The sequence below is a fragment of the Aphelocoma coerulescens genome, chromosome 1A, assembly GCF_041296385.1.
Source record: "Aphelocoma coerulescens isolate FSJ_1873_10779 chromosome 1A, UR_Acoe_1.0, whole genome shotgun sequence".
In the NCBI taxonomy this organism is placed as follows: Eukaryota; Metazoa; Chordata; class Aves; order Passeriformes; family Corvidae; genus Aphelocoma; species Aphelocoma coerulescens.
Genome location: NC_091014.1, coordinates 34,914,235 through 34,932,087, shown reverse-complemented (window position 1 = coordinate 34,932,087; position 17,853 = coordinate 34,914,235). Strand labels below are relative to the sequence as shown.

At 41.4% G+C, this 17,853-nt stretch overlaps 2 protein-coding genes across 8 annotated transcripts in view; both read right to left on the bottom strand.

Moving 5' to 3' along the window:
* MSRB3 (methionine sulfoxide reductase B3) overlaps positions 1-13,943 on the bottom strand; it is an 86,304-nt gene extending 72,361 nt beyond the window's left edge. For 2 of the 7 annotated variants that reach the window (XM_068998575.1, XM_068998588.1), the window contains exon 1: positions 13,645-13,863. In XM_068998575.1, coding sequence (XP_068854676.1) covers positions 13,645-13,848 — 204 coding nt within the window. In that variant the 5' untranslated portion in view covers positions 13,849-13,863. Of the gene's footprint in view, positions 1-330; positions 639-13,153; positions 13,339-13,632 lie in introns of those variants that run through there. The other 5 variants (XM_068998622.1, XM_068998580.1, XM_068998614.1 and 2 more) reach the window with 5 other exon arrangements.
* Positions 13,944-14,840: 897 nt separating this feature from the next.
* LEMD3 (LEM domain containing 3) overlaps positions 14,841-17,853 on the bottom strand; it is a 43,637-nt gene continuing 40,624 nt past the window's right edge. Inside the window, exons 11-13 of the mRNA XM_068998574.1 lie at positions 17,431-17,536; positions 17,262-17,340; positions 14,841-17,035 (exon numbers count right to left, since the gene is read on the bottom strand). Of these exons, the coding sequence (XP_068854675.1) occupies positions 16,872-17,035; positions 17,262-17,340; positions 17,431-17,536 (349 nt within the window). The 3' untranslated portion in view covers positions 14,841-16,871. The remainder of the gene's footprint in view (positions 17,036-17,261; positions 17,341-17,430; positions 17,537-17,853) is intronic.

Below are 17,853 nucleotides of genomic sequence, written 5' to 3'. Positions count from 1 at the left end.
ACTTTTAGGAAGTTTACATTGTGCCCTAATAAAAGAGGTAATTACTGACATACCTCGTAATATTTGAGTGGAACACCAGGAAACGTCACGCTTTAAACTCGAAGTTAGGACTCCCATTAGAAAGAAGCTTAAACAGTGAAGTTCAAAACCTTTTTGTTTTCTTGAATTTTACATATTCTCTTATACTGGATTTTGTTCTTAAACCCTTCTCAGAGCAACTGAAACTCCAGCCTAAAAAACCTTCCTGCAAGACGCACATAAGACATTTTCAAGTATCAGTTTGGCTTTAGAATACTGTCAGATCCGGGTGTTTTAATGGCCCTTACTTACAGGAATGATCATTTGCAAAGCAAGCAGAGAAGCCACTAACTGGGAAGTCTATTCAGCGCTTCGTAACATGAACTGTAGCAGTTGTCCCCGCACCTGCAGAGCCAGCAGGGCTGGAGGTGGCAGAGCCTGCCTGGGCACAATAAGCATGACACACACCACAGCTGCTCAAGCTCGAGGGGTGCACAAGGCCCTCCCCAGTCCCATGGCTTCCTCAGCTTCCTCACGGTGCCCACAGGCCAGTCCTCCTTCTCCTGTGAAATGGGGTTATACAGTCCAGTCTATTGATGGTACTGAGGTATCCTTTTCATATTCTATCTGGGAAGCTTCAGCAGCAATGCCTTCTATATTCCTCCTGTTAACAGTGGGAGTAGGGAAAGAAGAAGAAAAGTATAAAGGTTGAGATCAGGCAAAAAAACAGAGGAAAGCAGGAAAAGAGAATGAGCAGAAATGCTCACTTGCTCACACTGAGTCCCATTCTGTGATAAAAATTGACAAGCATCGCCTTATGAACTAATACTCTCCATATTTTATCCTTAGGCTGCATAAAGGTTCCCACTGAGGTGAATCAGAGATTTTAGGAGTTCAGCCTGTAGTCTGAGCTTTATTACCCAGGCTTGGTCCTCCATCTAAGACAGATGAGATTCCCACAACAGATTTTAGATTATCATACAGCCTAAAATTATTATCTTTCCAATAAAATAATCATTAAAAATCTTGGAAAACAAACGAGATTCTGAAACCTTTGCACACAATTCAGCATAATTTCACTGATTTCAGCTGTTGACAAAAAGATATGTTATGTGAGGAGGCACCATATATCTGTGTTTCCATTTATATTAAAATGGTTATCCAGAATAGAAATATGATTTATACTTAGAAAAACACTCCATCTGAGCAGAAAACAAAAACATGTATTTAATTTTCATCTAATTACCAAACTGTGCTAACATTCTCTCTAGCATCAGCTGCCTAAAATGGAAAGCTCACAATCTTTCACAGGAATAACCCTTTCTGGATGCTGAACTGGCCACTGCTTGTTCCCCTCTCCCACTAGAGAAAAAACAGCTTAGCAACAACAAGACTGGTCTGCTGGTGTGACTAAAGTCCGAGGGTGTGTCCAGGGGCCATATTTTAAAAGCCTGAGAAGTGAGAAGATAATCAAAACAAATGAGTTTTTGAAGGCTCTACCCTCCTCAAAAGCAACAAGGGGAAAGGCATATTAATGCCTCCCTGTTTGGCAACTGGCTCCCATGGACAAGAAAACTGCGGGCTTGGTTTCTCCTTATTTTACCACTAACATTTACACACAGCAGGGCAGTGGTACTGATCCCCTCTAAATAACCAAATAAATGGCCTGTGGGGATGTAGAGGACATCCGTGCTACACTGAGTACAAGGGGAGGAGGGAGGCAATTATTTCTCCTTTACGTAATGCAGAAGAGGATCCTTGCTCAAGGGACTCTCACTTGGTCCTTAGGGAGCATTGTAAAATGGAAAGAGATTTCATTAACGTAGAGAGAAGACAGTGTGAGCCTTGTGAACAACAGATGAAATGGGAAAAGTGAAACTGCAAAGAGACACAAAAAAGCAGGAAGGGGAGAAGCAAGGAAGGGGAGAAACTAGACAAGTAAGGAGTCCCCAAGCCTGGGAAGAAAGGATTCTTGGCTAAGGGCAGAAACCAGTGAGTCTCTCAGCCTTGCAAGTGCTCATACATCTGTCATTTGCAGAGTGTTTCCCAATAGTTATGACTGGCAATACCTCCCAAAGGAAAGTAAATATAAGTCAATTGGGATTCCCCCCCACTCCTGCTCCTCCAAGATCTCATGCACTAAAATAGTGCTGCACTGCACTTTCATTTTCCCTGACTTGGTAGCCTGCCAACATACAGCATATTCCTTTTACGGCAGTGAGTTTATAACTACAACGGTCATAAACTATTCTTAAATGGGTCTTTTCCGAGAATCACGATCCTTTCAACATCTTGAAAAATTTCTCATCTTTTCCATTCCAGGCAGTCCTCTCCAGCACAGTGGTAAAGATTTAATTGCTTCTGGTGCTCAGATGATGAGATACAAGTGTTCTGGAAATAACCTTTTAATTTAACAATTCCTACTGGCAAGCCCAAAAGCTTTTTGTGTTGCACACCAATAAAGGATTCATTCTCAATGCTAAAAGAAAAAAAAATATTAAAAATTTCTGGGTTACTGCTGTGAATAGAAATACCCAAGGGGTACCCTAGCACTTCAAGACACCAAACCCGTTTTTGCTATCAGGTTGGTTTGAGTAGGTATGTCTCCCTCTCCACCATTATTTGCATTGTCAGGTTTACTAACACAGCAGTGATAACTAGCTTTCTATTCTATTTTTAATTTGGGAAAAATCCCATGCATCATTCAGCAAAAAGTTAAATACAACTTCCTTTTATAGCAATGAACAGAAGCCCTTCAACAGAAATTTCTATTCTGCTTTTCTGGAACACCTTTGTACTAGCTTTTACTTCTCCAGGGAAAAAAAAAAAAAAAAAAAAAAAAAAAAAAAAAAAAAAAAAAAAACCAAAAAAACTAATTTTGAAGATTAAACAAATACATAATTTGGAATTGGTGTTCTTTTAAATTGTGTTACACAATACTCTGTAACTCAGCCGACTTTTTCCTCACCTTACAAAGATTATTTGCCTGGATAATGATACACAATAGATACGTGACATGAGCAGTTTCTCTTAGGTAGAATATCTCATAAATGAAGCAAAGATAAAGCCTCCAGCTAACTAGTATGACTTAACAGGACTTCCAACCAACACAACAAAAAAGTACACCCTTTTCAAAAGAGCATCATCTCATTCTTTCCACAATGAGACGAGTGCAAACCAGCCCTGCAGTGGTTTGCTGAGCATGCACTCCTGACCCACACGGCACAGCCAGGCTGCAGGAGGGATGAAGGAAGCTGCCACTTCTGCTGCACAGAGAAGCTGAATTCTCAAACAGACCAGTTAAGTTTGATGACCCTCTTTTATGAGGCACTGTAAGGAAATGTAGAAATGACACTTACTAGTTCACAGAAGGAGGCAAGGTCCCTAAACACATCGCAGCCAAAACAGTTGTGATTCCAGACACGGTTTTGCCCTCCAGTTTAATGAGTTCTCAGAATAAAATCTGTATCAGTGAATAAAAACTCCCAACACTCCCTGCCACAGCAGGAAACTAAGGCATTCTCAATGGGTGCCATGGAGTTATTACAGTGTATATAGGAAATTAATCAACAATCAGTAGGTCTATGGCCAGCAGATTTTAAAGATATTTAAAACTCTTTTAATTGAAAAGATGGTTGGTGCTAATATCTGTCTACATGTATATGCACATAATGTGCCCATAGATCCCATGCACCCTACTAGAAAAATAAACTTCCAGTGCAAAGGACACATTTGTCTTTTTTGTATCAATTAATTCATCCTGCATTCTTCAGCATTTGAAAGCTGAATTATCTCCCTGTATTTGTATCATTTCCTACTTGAGAAAAATATAATTTTTAGATCGGACTCTGAATCAGACCTGAGTATCTTGTACTTTGTAAAAATGTGTCTAAGTAAAGGGTTTATAAAATTTAGTTCTGATCTCTCTGTCAGGTAGGATAACTTCATTTCAGAGCAATTCAGGTGGTGGTTTCTTTTTTTATCATCCCAGCTGCTAGAAAAGCACTTCGAGTTAAAGACATCATAGCTGCCAGTCTCTCCCCAGCAGTCTCCCTTACATGGAAATTTTCCACGTGGCTTTCTCTACAAACCAATACCGTTCCTCACCACCGAGCGGTGCCAGCTGCCTTTGATACAAGCACACGCTGCACGGCCCCGTGAGTTGTCCTTCAAACAACATCCTCAGCACACACCCGTCTACGCATATATCAACAGAACAAAAGCATCCTTTAAAAATGTACCTTTGATCACACAGATTGTGTCACGATGGTATGCCGAGCAGCCTTATGAATATACAAGGAAACCTCAGCCTTTTCTCCAAAAATATTTTGGAAAAATTATAGCGTATAGAAGCTCTGACTTATTTATTGCACACAAAAAAAAACCAACCAAAAAAAAAAACCAAAAAAAAAAAACAAAAACAAAAACAAAAAAAAAAACAACCCACATAAAAGAATGCCTTACACCTGCAATAGGAGCTCCTGAGTCTTCTCTTGTCAAGGGTGTACTTTTATTTTGATGAATAGCAGTGAGAAGACATTACAGCAAGTAAGGAAAGAGTATAACTTAAGCTTTGAGTGAATACCGAATGTTAATGACTGAAAAGAGAGAGCAAGGAAAACTCTTTCTGTCCTAACAGCAATAAATTTGATTCAAATATAAGGTCCACTTGATTTTAACCCACTACCCAAATTTTCTGCCATTTAATAACCCCGATTATATGTACATCTATTTAGGTAATTACAGGGATGAAAATATTTGTTCAACACTCTCCTTCTTACAAAAGAAAATGTCAGAGTCATAGAATCACAGAATGGGTTGAGTTGGAAGGGACTTTAAAGATCTTCTGGTTCCAACTCCTCTGCCATGGGCAGGGACACCTTCCACTAGACCAGGCTGCTCAAAGGCCCATCCAGTCTGGCCTCGAACACTTCCAGGGATGGAGGATCTACAACTTTTCTGGGCAACCTGTTCCTGTGCCTCACAACCCTCACAGTCAATAATTTCTCTGTAATCTAATCTAAACCTACTCTTTCTCAGTTTAAAGCCATTCCCCCTTGTCCTGTCATTCCAGGTCCTTGTGAAAAGTCCCTCTCCAGCTCTCTCGTAGCCCCCATCAGATACTGGAAGGGGCTCTAAGGTCTCTCCAGAACCTTCTCTTCTCCAGGCTGAACAAACCCAGCTCTCTCAGCCTGTCTTCATAGAAGAGGTGCACGAGCCTCTGAATACATTCCAAAGACAAACATTTTCAGTGAAAAATGTTATGAGGAATCTCTGTGAGTTGAATTGTGATTTTGATTCCAGTGCAGTTTAAAAATGCACAAACATAGAATTTTATTTTTTTAATTAGCTAAATATATCTACATTGTCTGTGCAGCATAAGGATCTGCACCTTTAGGCATCCTAAAGCTATTTTTCAAATCTTGAATAAAACAAGTATTAATTCTAGCAAAACCTGCTTAAATTATTTCCCTTCTCTTCAATTCTCTTTGAAGTGTCCAAAACACGAAGGTGTCTCTTCTAACTCTTTTAATAGATTGAAAATATTTATTAAACTTCACATTTTTGTCAATCCACATTTCCCAGTCTTAAATGCATTCAAAAGGCAAAAATACTCATCCTATACCCCTCTGGCTGGACTTGCAGTAACCATGCAAAACCTTTTCTGCAAAAAGCACTTACCTTTGGACAAAACCCCCATAAATACTTTCTCCCGCTCTGTAAAAGCAGACTTGCAGCAGTGCCAGGCCTGGCAGCAGCCACACAGGCATGCACGGAGCCCCCTCAAACCGTGCTGCAGCTGGGGTGGCACCAGTCATAAGGCAACAATGCAGCCACCAACTTCGTTCTCCTCTTTCCTCAACCTTCAGCTACTTTCAAGGCTTTGTAATTTAGCTTTCCTCTGGATCAATATTCTAAGATAAATGTTGACGTTTTCTTTGCATAATCGGTCCCTAAAAGTGACATCTGTTCCACTTCCTTCAGCAGAGGCAACAGCAGGCACCCGCAGGCAGCCCCCCCCCGCCGCCGCAGCCTGCTGTCAGGAACTTCATTAAGCATTGCCCCAAAATGCAGTTTGTTTCTGTCCTACTTGGACTCGTGCTCCAAAAAAAAGAAAATCCTACACTTACACCATCAGGACCCCTCCTTCCTGTCTTGGTTCTGGTATTTCACACCACTCTGAGACATTAGAAATTCCCCAGCCACTCAGACATGCCCCCAGAGTATCCTCTGACCCCAGCACAGGGCCATTCTCCTGTAGTTCACTTCAGCACGTCTCAGTGAGAGCCTTCAGCATTCCTGGTCAGGATAAAACAATGAAGGACATGCCAGCTCTATGTCCACCTTAAGTATTTTTGAAATAATAATTACTGATTACAATTCTGATATATTTGCTCAGTATGTAATTTTTATACCCTCAGTATGTATGTATGGAAAGATTCACATTCTCTTAGAGTCATCTACATGTTTGGAAATTCAATATAGTTGCTTGGCAAAACAAGTAAGAAAATTAATAAACCATAACCTATAATCAGTTAAGCCCATCTGCAAATGTCACTCTTTGTAACCCAATACAAAGAAAATAAAACACGCACATCAGATTATCAGGTTGGAAATAGGACTGTTTAAGAAACAGCAGAGGCAATTGCCTGAAGTAGTTGCAGTGACTACTTTCAAACTTGAAATCTGTTGTGCAGACCTTGCTCTGCACAAAACATGTCAATGGAGCTGCCAAAGCCAATTTTTTTTTAAAGAGAAATCTTTATCAAAGTCTATCAAGCTTTCCATCTCATTCTTATGAACAGCACTTCAGGAACTTTTAGCTGCATAAATATCAGACTGTAAGAAATTAGGCACACCAGTGTTGATCACTATATTCCAAGATGATGGAGCTATCCTGTGCACTTGAAATCTTTCCCTAAGGTTGCTCTTCCTCTTCTGACAGATTAGGAAATTTCCTAAGCGTTTGGGAAACAAGGAGGGGAAATTGTCAAGAAAAGAGCATGTACCTTGGAGGATTTTTGAAAGGTTTTTGCCTTTACAAAATCTCAAGAGGAAGAGGGTAATATCCATGTTTAAAAAGGAAGAAAAGACTGACTGGTGAATTACATGGCCATAAATCTATCTTCAACACACAGAAAGCTTTTGAAACAAAATACTAAACAATCCATAAATAAGCAATGAAAATTAGAAAGCAGTAAGCCACCATGATGGGCTTGCCAAAATCTAACCCCAGAACTAACATACTTTCCTTCTTTCCTTGTGCTCTACAGGCAGAAGGAAAGCACCAAATCAAAGAGACCTCAAATACAAAATACTTCTAGATAAAGCAAACTGGAAAAGCACCTTTCTTTTGGATCAAGGTCCTATATCACAGGTGCAGAGCTGCTTGAATAAACACACTCGTTCAGCGTTTCTCCTACTGATCAGGGCCAAAACCCAGCAAGTAATCCTACTAAAACTGCAGAGACACCAACCTCCAAGGAGTGTGAAACACCCTGAAGAGCTGACCAGAACTCAAGATGGTCTTAATAAATTGGAGAAATGGTCAAAACCCAGCAAGATAAAATTCAATACAGCCAAGTACAAAGAATCACATTTGAACTTTAAAAGAAATCTTCAAATGCACAAAACAATCAAAAGTAAGAATGCCAGATTAGCAGCTGTACAGCAGAAAATGATGTCAAGGTTACAGTGACAATACATTGAGCCAGCAGTGTGAAAGAATTAAAAATAATTTAAAAAGGCAGATAACAATCTGGAGTTTATTAAAAAGAGAAACATAATATATAACAGGAGGGACTGGGAGGAAGTCTGAGTTGGAATATGCTCCTGGTTTGGGGTGTAGGACAGAGACAATTGAGGAAAGCCCAGAGGAGAAGTGAAAACAAAAAGAGTGGTTCAGAAAGACAAATCCCTGCAAAAAATTTTAAGCATTTGGCTTGTTTAGTCTACAAGAGTGATTGTGGAAATGGGATAATGCTCTGAAAATCTTCCTCTCATCTTAAATAGCATTACATCACTCAGCTATTACACTGTCTTTATTACTGCCACAGTTATTACTTGACTGTCATTAGAGCAAAATGTACTGGTCTGTAATTCATATGTAACTGAGCAACAAAAAGGGCTTGTTTTTCCCCAGACAGCTACTGTATTTCACACTTTAAGACTTCACGGGAAGAGCCTAGAGTCTTGCAAAATATCTATTGTAATCCTTCCCAACATGATTCAACAACTGCTAGAATAAATTGGTACAAACCAGCACCTCTCAAGTTCAGAGGCAAGTAGCAAAGCTGCCTTGTTTTTGGTTGAGGGATGCCAGGTAGCAGTTTAGATACCAGGAGCATCTGGTGGGTCCCTTCCCCAGTGAGCCACTAATTTGCTACAAGATCTTGTCCCTTTCATGAGCTTGCCTTTAAGTAAAAGCAGGAGTACACAGAACAAACACGTACACAGACAATTCGGTTTCTCGCATGAAAAGAGATGTTAAGAGGTGTGCCGTCAGCACAGTGTACTTTTCCACCATGTACACAAAAGATCTGATGAAACACTGATTTTAATTCTGAAAAAAAAGGAAAAAATGAAGATACAGTCTAAAAATACATTGCAAGCAGTTAAATATTAAAGCTTTTACCAACAAGCGGATTTTCCTTTTCTGCAGCCATTCAAAAGCAGAGATGATAATGCTATAGAAAACCCAAATCATTTTATTGTATAGTTTCTGAATTTGCATCTCAAGGCTGTTATTTCACAGTTGACTGATCCACCTCTATCTTTCCACCTATCCCTGAGCTGGCAGCCAAAGCATCTGCTCCTGTCTTATTCCCATCTCTCTCACACACTTGTGCTATGGCTACTGACAGTGGTGTTGGTGTGCAGGAGTGGAAGCCTAACCAATCTGACTTGCAAGCCTTGGTTTCAGCGTTGTGCAGACTGGATCAGTGCACTACTGAATCACTCATTAGTACAAATTCAACTTGAACTGAGTGTAAGCTCTGACTGTTCATCATCAGGACACATTAGGATGGATCTGCACTGGTTTTATATTTAATATCAAGCTTCCTCCCAGCAGCAGAATGGTGACAATCTGACCCAGGTGGCAAAGCCTGCTTGTGTATTTAACCATTTTTCTTAGTCAACTGAGCAACTTTATATCAAGCCAAAGCTCGCTCTTGAACCAGCTGCAGGAAAGCCAAGGCCAGACTCACTGTGCTGCATGAACTGAAAGAGACATGCATGCAGCTCTCACCCATCAACCCACCTCGAAGGTCCTCGAAGTCATTCAAATCACCTACACTCTCTGTGCAGGCAGCTGGAACAGCCTCACCTGCGGATTTCCCTGAGAACCATGCACCGGGTAACGGAGAGGAAAAAGAACAGGGCAATCCTTCAGCCAGAAGGAACACTTTGTGGGTTGCTTTCTTTTGGCAGCAACTGGCACAGATCACTTCCCCAGGAAGCTGCTACGGTTCCATGTGTTGAATTTTTTTCCATTTTCATTGTGTGGTGAGAGTGAAAGTAGTGGCATTTGGCAGCTACATTCCATCAGCGCTATTGTTATTCCCTGGTAGTAGGGATTTGTTTTCCATCAGGTGAAACACAAAGGCGTTGTCCCCTTTTGGAAGAACACAGAGTTAAAGAGACCCGTGGGGAAATACTTCCAAATGCCATGCACAACATTACTCTTAAAATTTCTTGGATGAGGTAGCATAGCTTCCCAACAAAACAATGTGTTAGCACGCTATGTACATTTTGCTAGGCTGCTGCCCACAGTTCAAAGAAATCATCAGTCCTGATGTTCAGAAGCTACTGAAAGGAAAGAGTAAACTGGGGAACTCTACAGAAGTCCTGTCCTTAGACTTTGTCTGTGCAACACACAAAAGCTGAATCATGTTTAAATCCAAAACTTTCTGGAAATAAAGAAGTACTCACACTATTAATTATTTTACAAAACAATGCTAAACTATAATTTAAGTCTGTGAGGACAGCAAAACTGTATTAGCACCTTATAAGTGTAAGTATTGTTCTTGCCTGTTTTGGGCTAGTATCGTTCAATTCCTCAGATCTTAAAGCCCTTATTGCAAAAAGCCTCTTTATTCCCAGCTCCGGTTGCTAGACTGTGTGGTTTTCAGATAATGCAGAATTGAGGTTGCTAAATGAGAACCAGAAGGTTGGAGCTAAGCAGATAAATTATAATTTCCAATTACCTCACCATAAATGGGGTTCTCAAAGAATTCTTCTACCCTATTTTCAGGCAAAAAATACAGATCAGCATCTTCACAGACTAAAGACACAAAAATCCCTGTTAAAACACACAATGACTTTCTTCATCTTCTGGTAGAAGTTAATAATGCAATATGTGTTCCCTTCCTTTTCTTAAGTGGTTGGTTGAAAATTACTTTAAAAACACCACTAGGTGGTTACACATTCACAAATTGCCACAGAGAAGGACTTAGATCTTAAGTTTCATACTTTTTTTTTTTAAGCTAGTACATATTAATAGCTCACTGAGAACCAAAGATCCTCCTGAGGGAAATGAAGCCTCTGAAAAGATAACAGTAAATCCTACCAAAGCAAGGTGAGAAAGGGAAGGGAAAGTTAACCTGTAGCCACTTCTTTCTCTATAAGACACTAAGAAAAAATGCCCCAAAATCTCCCAGGTTTTTTGTTGTTCTGTTTAAAAGGCCTCTGTCTTGTGTAGGGAAAGTAACCTCTAAATAACTCCATGTATGGACACAATTACTCCAGAGCAAGAAACACCCTATTTCTGTCTAGCCTTGTAGTTTGTTCCAAAATAAGCATACCAACTTCAGAGTAACTGAGGGGAAGATAAATCCACACCTAACTTTATTCAACAGTAATTCCTAATTACAACATCATAAACACACCAGGAATTTTTGGGGGGGGTCTTTTGGCTAAGGAACCCTTAAACTACAGCTAAACCAAGTTGTAATTAGGCTGATGTTTATCCCACTTTCCCATCAGCTAAAGCCTCCATGGCTTGAGTTCATACATAGCCTGGGTGCTGCTCAAATTGCAGCTTTTAATGAAAAAGAAAAATAATAGGGGAAAAGAAGGTCATATTCCCTACCTATGACTAATATAATGCTGCATGTAGCTTAAGAGTTGCTCTGTAATGAGGACACACTCACTTGAATTATGCAGCTCAACAAAGCTATCTCCAAATTGGATGGCTTTACTGCATTGCTGGCTTGTAGCAATGCCAGTCAGATGCAGACAGGCAGACTTCTTAACCTTCTGTCTGAGAAGATTAAATCCTTAACAGAGTGTTCTCTTCTCTCCCCCTACTGACTTTTATTCCCCCATCTTTTAAAATAAATAACAAAAGAACCATTAACCATCCACCTAATAGAGAAATTCCGTTTTCTAGCATTTCTAGTGTAATAAATAGGCTGGCTTTTCAGTGGTACAGAAACGAGTATCAGCTTACAAAGCTGGCAAAACACGAGTAGGTAAACAAGATCCTCCCATACCTTCATAAATAACAGGGCAAAGGACCAAATATCTCCCTCACGTGCAAGTTGCCCTTATTGAACAGCTGTAAGGAATTCCTATGGTATGTACAAACAAAAAATAAGAAATTCTTACAGTATGTACAAACATAAACATCTGAATTAACTAACCCCTGTGAGAGCATGTAACTGCTACCACTTGGAAAAATGAGCAAGGTCACTCAGTCAAAAGACTTTATTTTTGTCTAGGATCAACTGCTTTATATGGCTTTGCTACCAAATATAGAAACATTACTCCATCTACAAAGGCACTGTTTTTAAAGATTGTGCTTTTGGAAGAAAAACAGAATTGTTTTTTCCTCCTAAAAAATCTTTCCAAATGTGTATTATAAAAAGATCCAAGGAATATCAAACAGGAAAAGGACCAACCAACCACATTCTGGACTGAACTATATATTATTTAACTCCACTAATTTCAGTGGTTTTAACAAAGCAATGCAGAACTTTATTTTTTAAAAAATTCCTTTTTTAATCTCAGAATTTCAGGATTATTTAGTAGCTCTGGTTAAGGTGCTGACCATATTTAATTCCCTACATAAATTTTAAAAGACAGTAGAGAAATACTGTTCTAAAATAAGCCATGTCTAAAGCAAGGCAGGCGATTCTTTTAGAAACTATGAGCAAACGTCTGATTAAGATGACAAGCCACATGGAAACTACTCCCAGAATCAGACTTAAAGGGCACTGTTACCAACCAAATTTGGCAGACAAGGAATCATGACAAACTGCAAAGGCACGCAGCAACGTAACAAGAAGTTGGGAATCATCAGCAAATAAGACAGAAAGCACTTGTGTTTACTCAGCAAGGACAAGAACATAAGCAGGACAAATTCTAAGCATTAAATTCTGGATTCAGATGAGTGGCACTGTGCCATAGTGGGAGTGGAGATGGCTCTTCCACTGCCATAAACAAGCCGTATTAGTAAGGCAAAGCATCTGGCTATTGCAGATTTCTCATTCTGACATCTATCTGTCCAGAGAGTGCACTTTCAGAACCGTTTTAATTGTAGCAACAGAGAAAGAGCTAAGAGCATGACATATATAACATAAGGCTCTACACTTTCCTAAATGCTGTGTTTAGGGTCAGAACACTTACAGAGATTACCTTACAGCATTTATCACTAGATAACAGTTGACATCTGGCCTTATCTGTAGATAACTAGTGTTAGATTTAGCATTTTTAATACACAGTTGTGCTTGTTTAAAACCACAGTGCTTAAATACAGTCTTTGTTCTTAAGAGGGTGATGACTGAAAATTCAGCTCAAGCAGGAGAGACAGCATTTATAGCTAATTTGTCAAATACTACAGGAAGCTTAATTAAGTCTCATTTCTGTTTCCAGGAATATTAAGATGCACCAAGTACAGCTACATCAACTTGGGCAGGGGACAGTAAGAAATAAATTATACTTTATCCTGTGCATCAATTGTATCTGTCAGAAGAGTAACACCAAACAGACCTAGTCAGCAAACACACTGGGCTTCCTTAGAAAAACACAACCAATTTCTGAGCTCATTTGTGAAGTTTAAGCTCCTTTCTCGACCCAGCGCTGCACAATTTACCGAGCTGGCGACCGCGGCTGAACTGAACTCATTACGCACTCGGTCAAGCGCTGCTTCCCCGAGCCAGCTATTCCGCTGTGCACCCCGTTTCAGAGTCAGGAGCTCCAGCTCCAGCGCAGGACAGCCGGAGCCAGGGGCTGCGCCGCGCCAGGGTCCAGGCGCCGCGGCGGCCACAGGAACGGCACAGCCAGGATGCGGCCGGGATGCGGGGATGACGAGCGCTGTCAGGGGCTCGCTCCGCGACACGGGGACCGACTCGACCGACCCCCGACCCCAGCCCCGCTCTCGGCCGCCAGCAGGGCCCGCGTTGTCCCCCTCAGCGCCGACCCGCTCCCCTCCGCTGCCGCCGCAGCCCCGGCAGGTGCGGCCCGGCCCGGCCCGGCCCGGCCCCCCGCGCCGCCGGGGCCGCTCCTCCCCTGGCCCCCGCCGCAGCCCCCGGCCCGCCCTCTCCGCGGCACGGCAGCGGGGGCCCGTGTGGAGGCGGGGGGCCGGGCGCAGCTCCTACCTGCGGTTCCTACCTGCGGTCCTACCTGCGGCTCCTGCGGCGGCCGCCAGCGCCAGGCAGAGCGCGGGGAGCAGCGGCGACGGCGGCGCAGCGCGCATGGGAGCGGCCCGAGGGAGCGAGCGAGCGGCCCCGGCCCCCCCGCCCCGCGGGAGCGCAGTGACGGGCCCGCCGCCCGGGGAGCATGACGGGAAATTCCTGGGCACCGGCGGCCAACGCCAAATATGAACATGGAGCCGGGAGACTCCTGCCGCACTCCCGGCGCGACCCGGCAGCGCGGGGAGGCGGCCCGGACCCCGGCCTGTCCCGTCCCGCCGCCGCGGCAGGGCCGGAGTGCCCTGTCCTAAAGGGTTAAAGGGTGCGCTTCGGGCAGGCCGACGAAGAGGCTCCTCGCCCTTCTAAAGTGACGTTCCTGCAGCTCCAAGCAGAGCTCCGGCCGGAGCGCTCTGGCCGAGTGGAGACAGCCCCGCCGTGACCGCCAGCTGCCTGCGCGGCGCCGGCCGGGAGCGGGGGCAGCGCTGTCAGCGCCGCAGCGGCTCCGGCCCGCGGCTCCCACCCGCGGCTCCCACGCGGAGCCAGCTCCTGACTTCGGCACCGGCCGCGACACTACGACAGCGCTCAATGCCCACCGTGCCTAGCGTCCAGAAAGGAGGGAACTGAACGACATCGAACTGCTCCCTCCTCCTGCTCCCCTTCCCACGGGACAGGTATACACGTACGCGGGGCAAGTGAATGTAAATAATGGACTTACACACCCTTCTTTGCTCCTCCTATCTCCCAAACCTTCAACTTGTCACTAGAATATTTTTAAAACAGCATTAAGATAATGACAGGGAAAAAAACCTATCTTTTCTGTTTGTTAGTCTATCAAAATCCCTTTGATGGCTTTTTTTATCTCAAAATACAAGAAAGAGGCTGAAAGCACAAGGTTAAGGCTCTTCACCCCCGTCTTCTAGCAGGTCAGACAACATGGCATGTCTGCAACTTAGGAATCAAGGTAATGCCTCTGCACTCCCTGCATACAAAATCAGGACTAAAGTCAAGCTGACAGACAGTTAAGTGAAGCTCAGCTCTATGTGTCAGCTCATGGTAGCACCTGTTCACATCTCAACAAATACTAAAAATTAGTTAGGTGGCTGTAACAAATTAATCTCCCCCTCTGCCCCCAGATGAGAAAAGTAGTTGAGTCAGAGACACCCAAATATCTAGAAGGTGAGACACATATAAAAACCCCTAATAAACCTTTAATTCGAGTCTGTTTTGGTTTTTTTGTTTGTTTTTACAGGATAGAGTGACAAGTTACAACAAACATCTGATTTTTCTCAAATGTTCAGATATCATACATATTCCCCTCTGTCTTGCAGGAAGGGATATTGGTCAACTTAACAGTTTAAGGTAAAATAAGCTGCATAATAGTACATATTACAATTAAAATGTACACTGTTTACAAGAAATATATTTTAGAAGCAAGATAGATGCATTTGCATCAAGGCGACCTTTTAAAATGCCACAGCTATTTTTACATTCACTCTTGCAACAGGTCACAAGATGGGGTCACTAAGGTCAGGTTAACAAATCACTATGATGCACATCAAATACAACAAAATTAGTTTATATACATATATAATACATATACATGTATATTATACATATACATATATGTATATAGTAAAACTCATCAAAAATCTACCAGACCTGGCACAATCCACTTACCCATCAAAAATATGTACTTGTCCTTGGTAAGTAGAATTCTGCATGGCTGATTATATATTATATATACTCATTCATTAGCATCTGAGACATAAAACCGAGGATTTAAAATTTTTCGGTTAACAAACTCTCCAATAATAAACATGGTGCCCACAAAAGCACAAAGGTAAGGCACAATAGGATTTCCTGTTGCAGAATAGTGTGCATCATGTTTACTTAACCGTAAGAAAAACGTGCATTATTTGTGCAAGTTCATGCTGCAGATCCATCATATCTACAAAGTAAAGTGAGTTTCAGTAAAATTTGTGGGACTGGTGTGCTTCCAGTCTCACCTCCTACAGGATGTTCAGCTGGATAAATAGGTAAAATTGTTGTAGGACTGGGGATTAGTAAAGCCAATAATCTTAGATTTGCAACTAAGCTTCTCAGCAACAATTTTGTACTTCTAGGTAAATGTAAGTAAACTTACAAGCTTGGAATCACAAGATTTACTGTCAGCTGCACTAGTTTGCATGAGCCAAAATTGTTGCAAGGAAGTATGTACCTTTTAAAATTTTAACAGATAAATGGTTAATTAAAACATGTTATAATATACTAGGAATGTCACTTAATCCAATGGTATTTTGTCACAGCCCTGACACTTGTAATAATAAATACAGCTTTTCACAAAATATTTTTCCAGTATCTGCCAATTGCTTCTTTATTGCTCACAAATTTGAATTCATTACAATTGGTATCAGACCTTTCACACAAAATCAGTCCGGTATTTTATATAAAACCTATAAAAGATATTTAACCTGTATCCAACACTTTTAGGTATTTGGCCTCTTGTCATGGTACAGCCAAAACCATATAAAACAATAGGTTTTAAATCAAATAGGAAGCTTATTTGCTGCTTCGATGCAGACATCCTCACAGAACACAACCCTTTTTGCCACCACCAGCATTTACATTTATATACAAAAGTCAGTACATCGGCATTCAGTTCATCTTCCCTCACACTGATATGCAACCACTAATGCCAAATTCACCTTCCCCATACCCCAGCTGCAGAAAAAGATTCTTATACAGCAACAAAAAACTAATATTGACTGAAATTTTCTTTTAACTTAGTCACCATCAGGAACTGTAGGTTGCTTGTTACAAAATACCCACAAGATTATTTCACAGGAAACTATGGAAATACAGGAAGTCTTCTTTTCTCCATGCTTTTGTATTATCAAAAACACTTCTTGGTGCAAAAATACAGTCACCACATCTGCAAATGTATAATGAAATCGGTATTCCTCATGCAAAACTTAAATGCATTGGTTTACTATAGCCCTGGAAAACTTTGTGAAACAACTTTTTTTCTTTTTCTTTACTGTCAGCTCAGTATTACTGCCTCACTGCTAAGTCCCTTTGGAAACAAGATTTCTGGAACGTTCAACCTTTTATTTAATTCATTAAAGTATTACATACAAAAAGCACTAAAAAAGGAAGACGGCAGCTGAACAGGAACGTTCCTGTTGCAAGTAACAGTCCTAGCAGTTGTAGAAAGTTTTCTCAGGAACTTCCCTGAGAATTAGTTGTGCCTGTCCGAAGACGCAGATGTGACATAGAGTTCATGTGTTTGTTTGATGGCTTCAGTGGAGTGTTACAAGTAAGAGCCTGGGGAAAACGATGATGATACCGATCTAGTCGCAGGTATTTTACTGTTACCAGCTTTCCTATGAGGCAAAGAAATAGGAAAAGAGAAACCTTCTAGTTCAGTATTATTGCATTTTGCTTCAAGATGTAAAAGCACATATATGTCATTACATCAAAATTAGTTTACCAGTTTTTTTGTTACTGCTCAATACTTTAGATACAAGACATTTCACCATTTAAAACAACTGCAACTGCACCCATCTTCTGTAATTTCTACACGTTTTGTTATAAACTCCCATTCCTTACCATCAAACCAAGAGCCATGTAATGCCTTGAAAGCCTTTCCAGCATACTCCGGGGAGAGACACTTGACATATACACAGCCCTAAGCAAGAGAGAGAGTGGTTTGGGTTTTTTGCAAGTCCAGTTGAAAAGGATGAACAAACTATTAAGATGTTACTGGAAAGACACTCACCTCACGTGAATTTTTGTCTACGGCAATATGAACAATTCCATCATTATCACTACATTTCTCCAAGATTGCTTCTTGAATTGCTAGATGCCAGTGATCACCTATTTCCCTAGGCAAACAATGAAAGATTTAATGGATTACATAATTTTTAAAACATTCACAACATTCTCATACTTCCCCACTTTGTCTGGTTTCTCTGTAACTTGACAATTTTCTGGTAAATGCCTCTGGGACAGATTTAGTACTTTTCCTACTGAACACAAAGTAATTGGCTCCTATAGTCCACTTAAGAAAATTCAACCCCAGAAATCAAAAGGAATAACCTCTGTTTGGGGGGGGTGGGGTGTTGTCCTAAAATGGGCTTATCAAAGTGATGCTTAGACTGATATTTTAAAAAACATGTTTCTGCCTTGCATAGTAAATGTC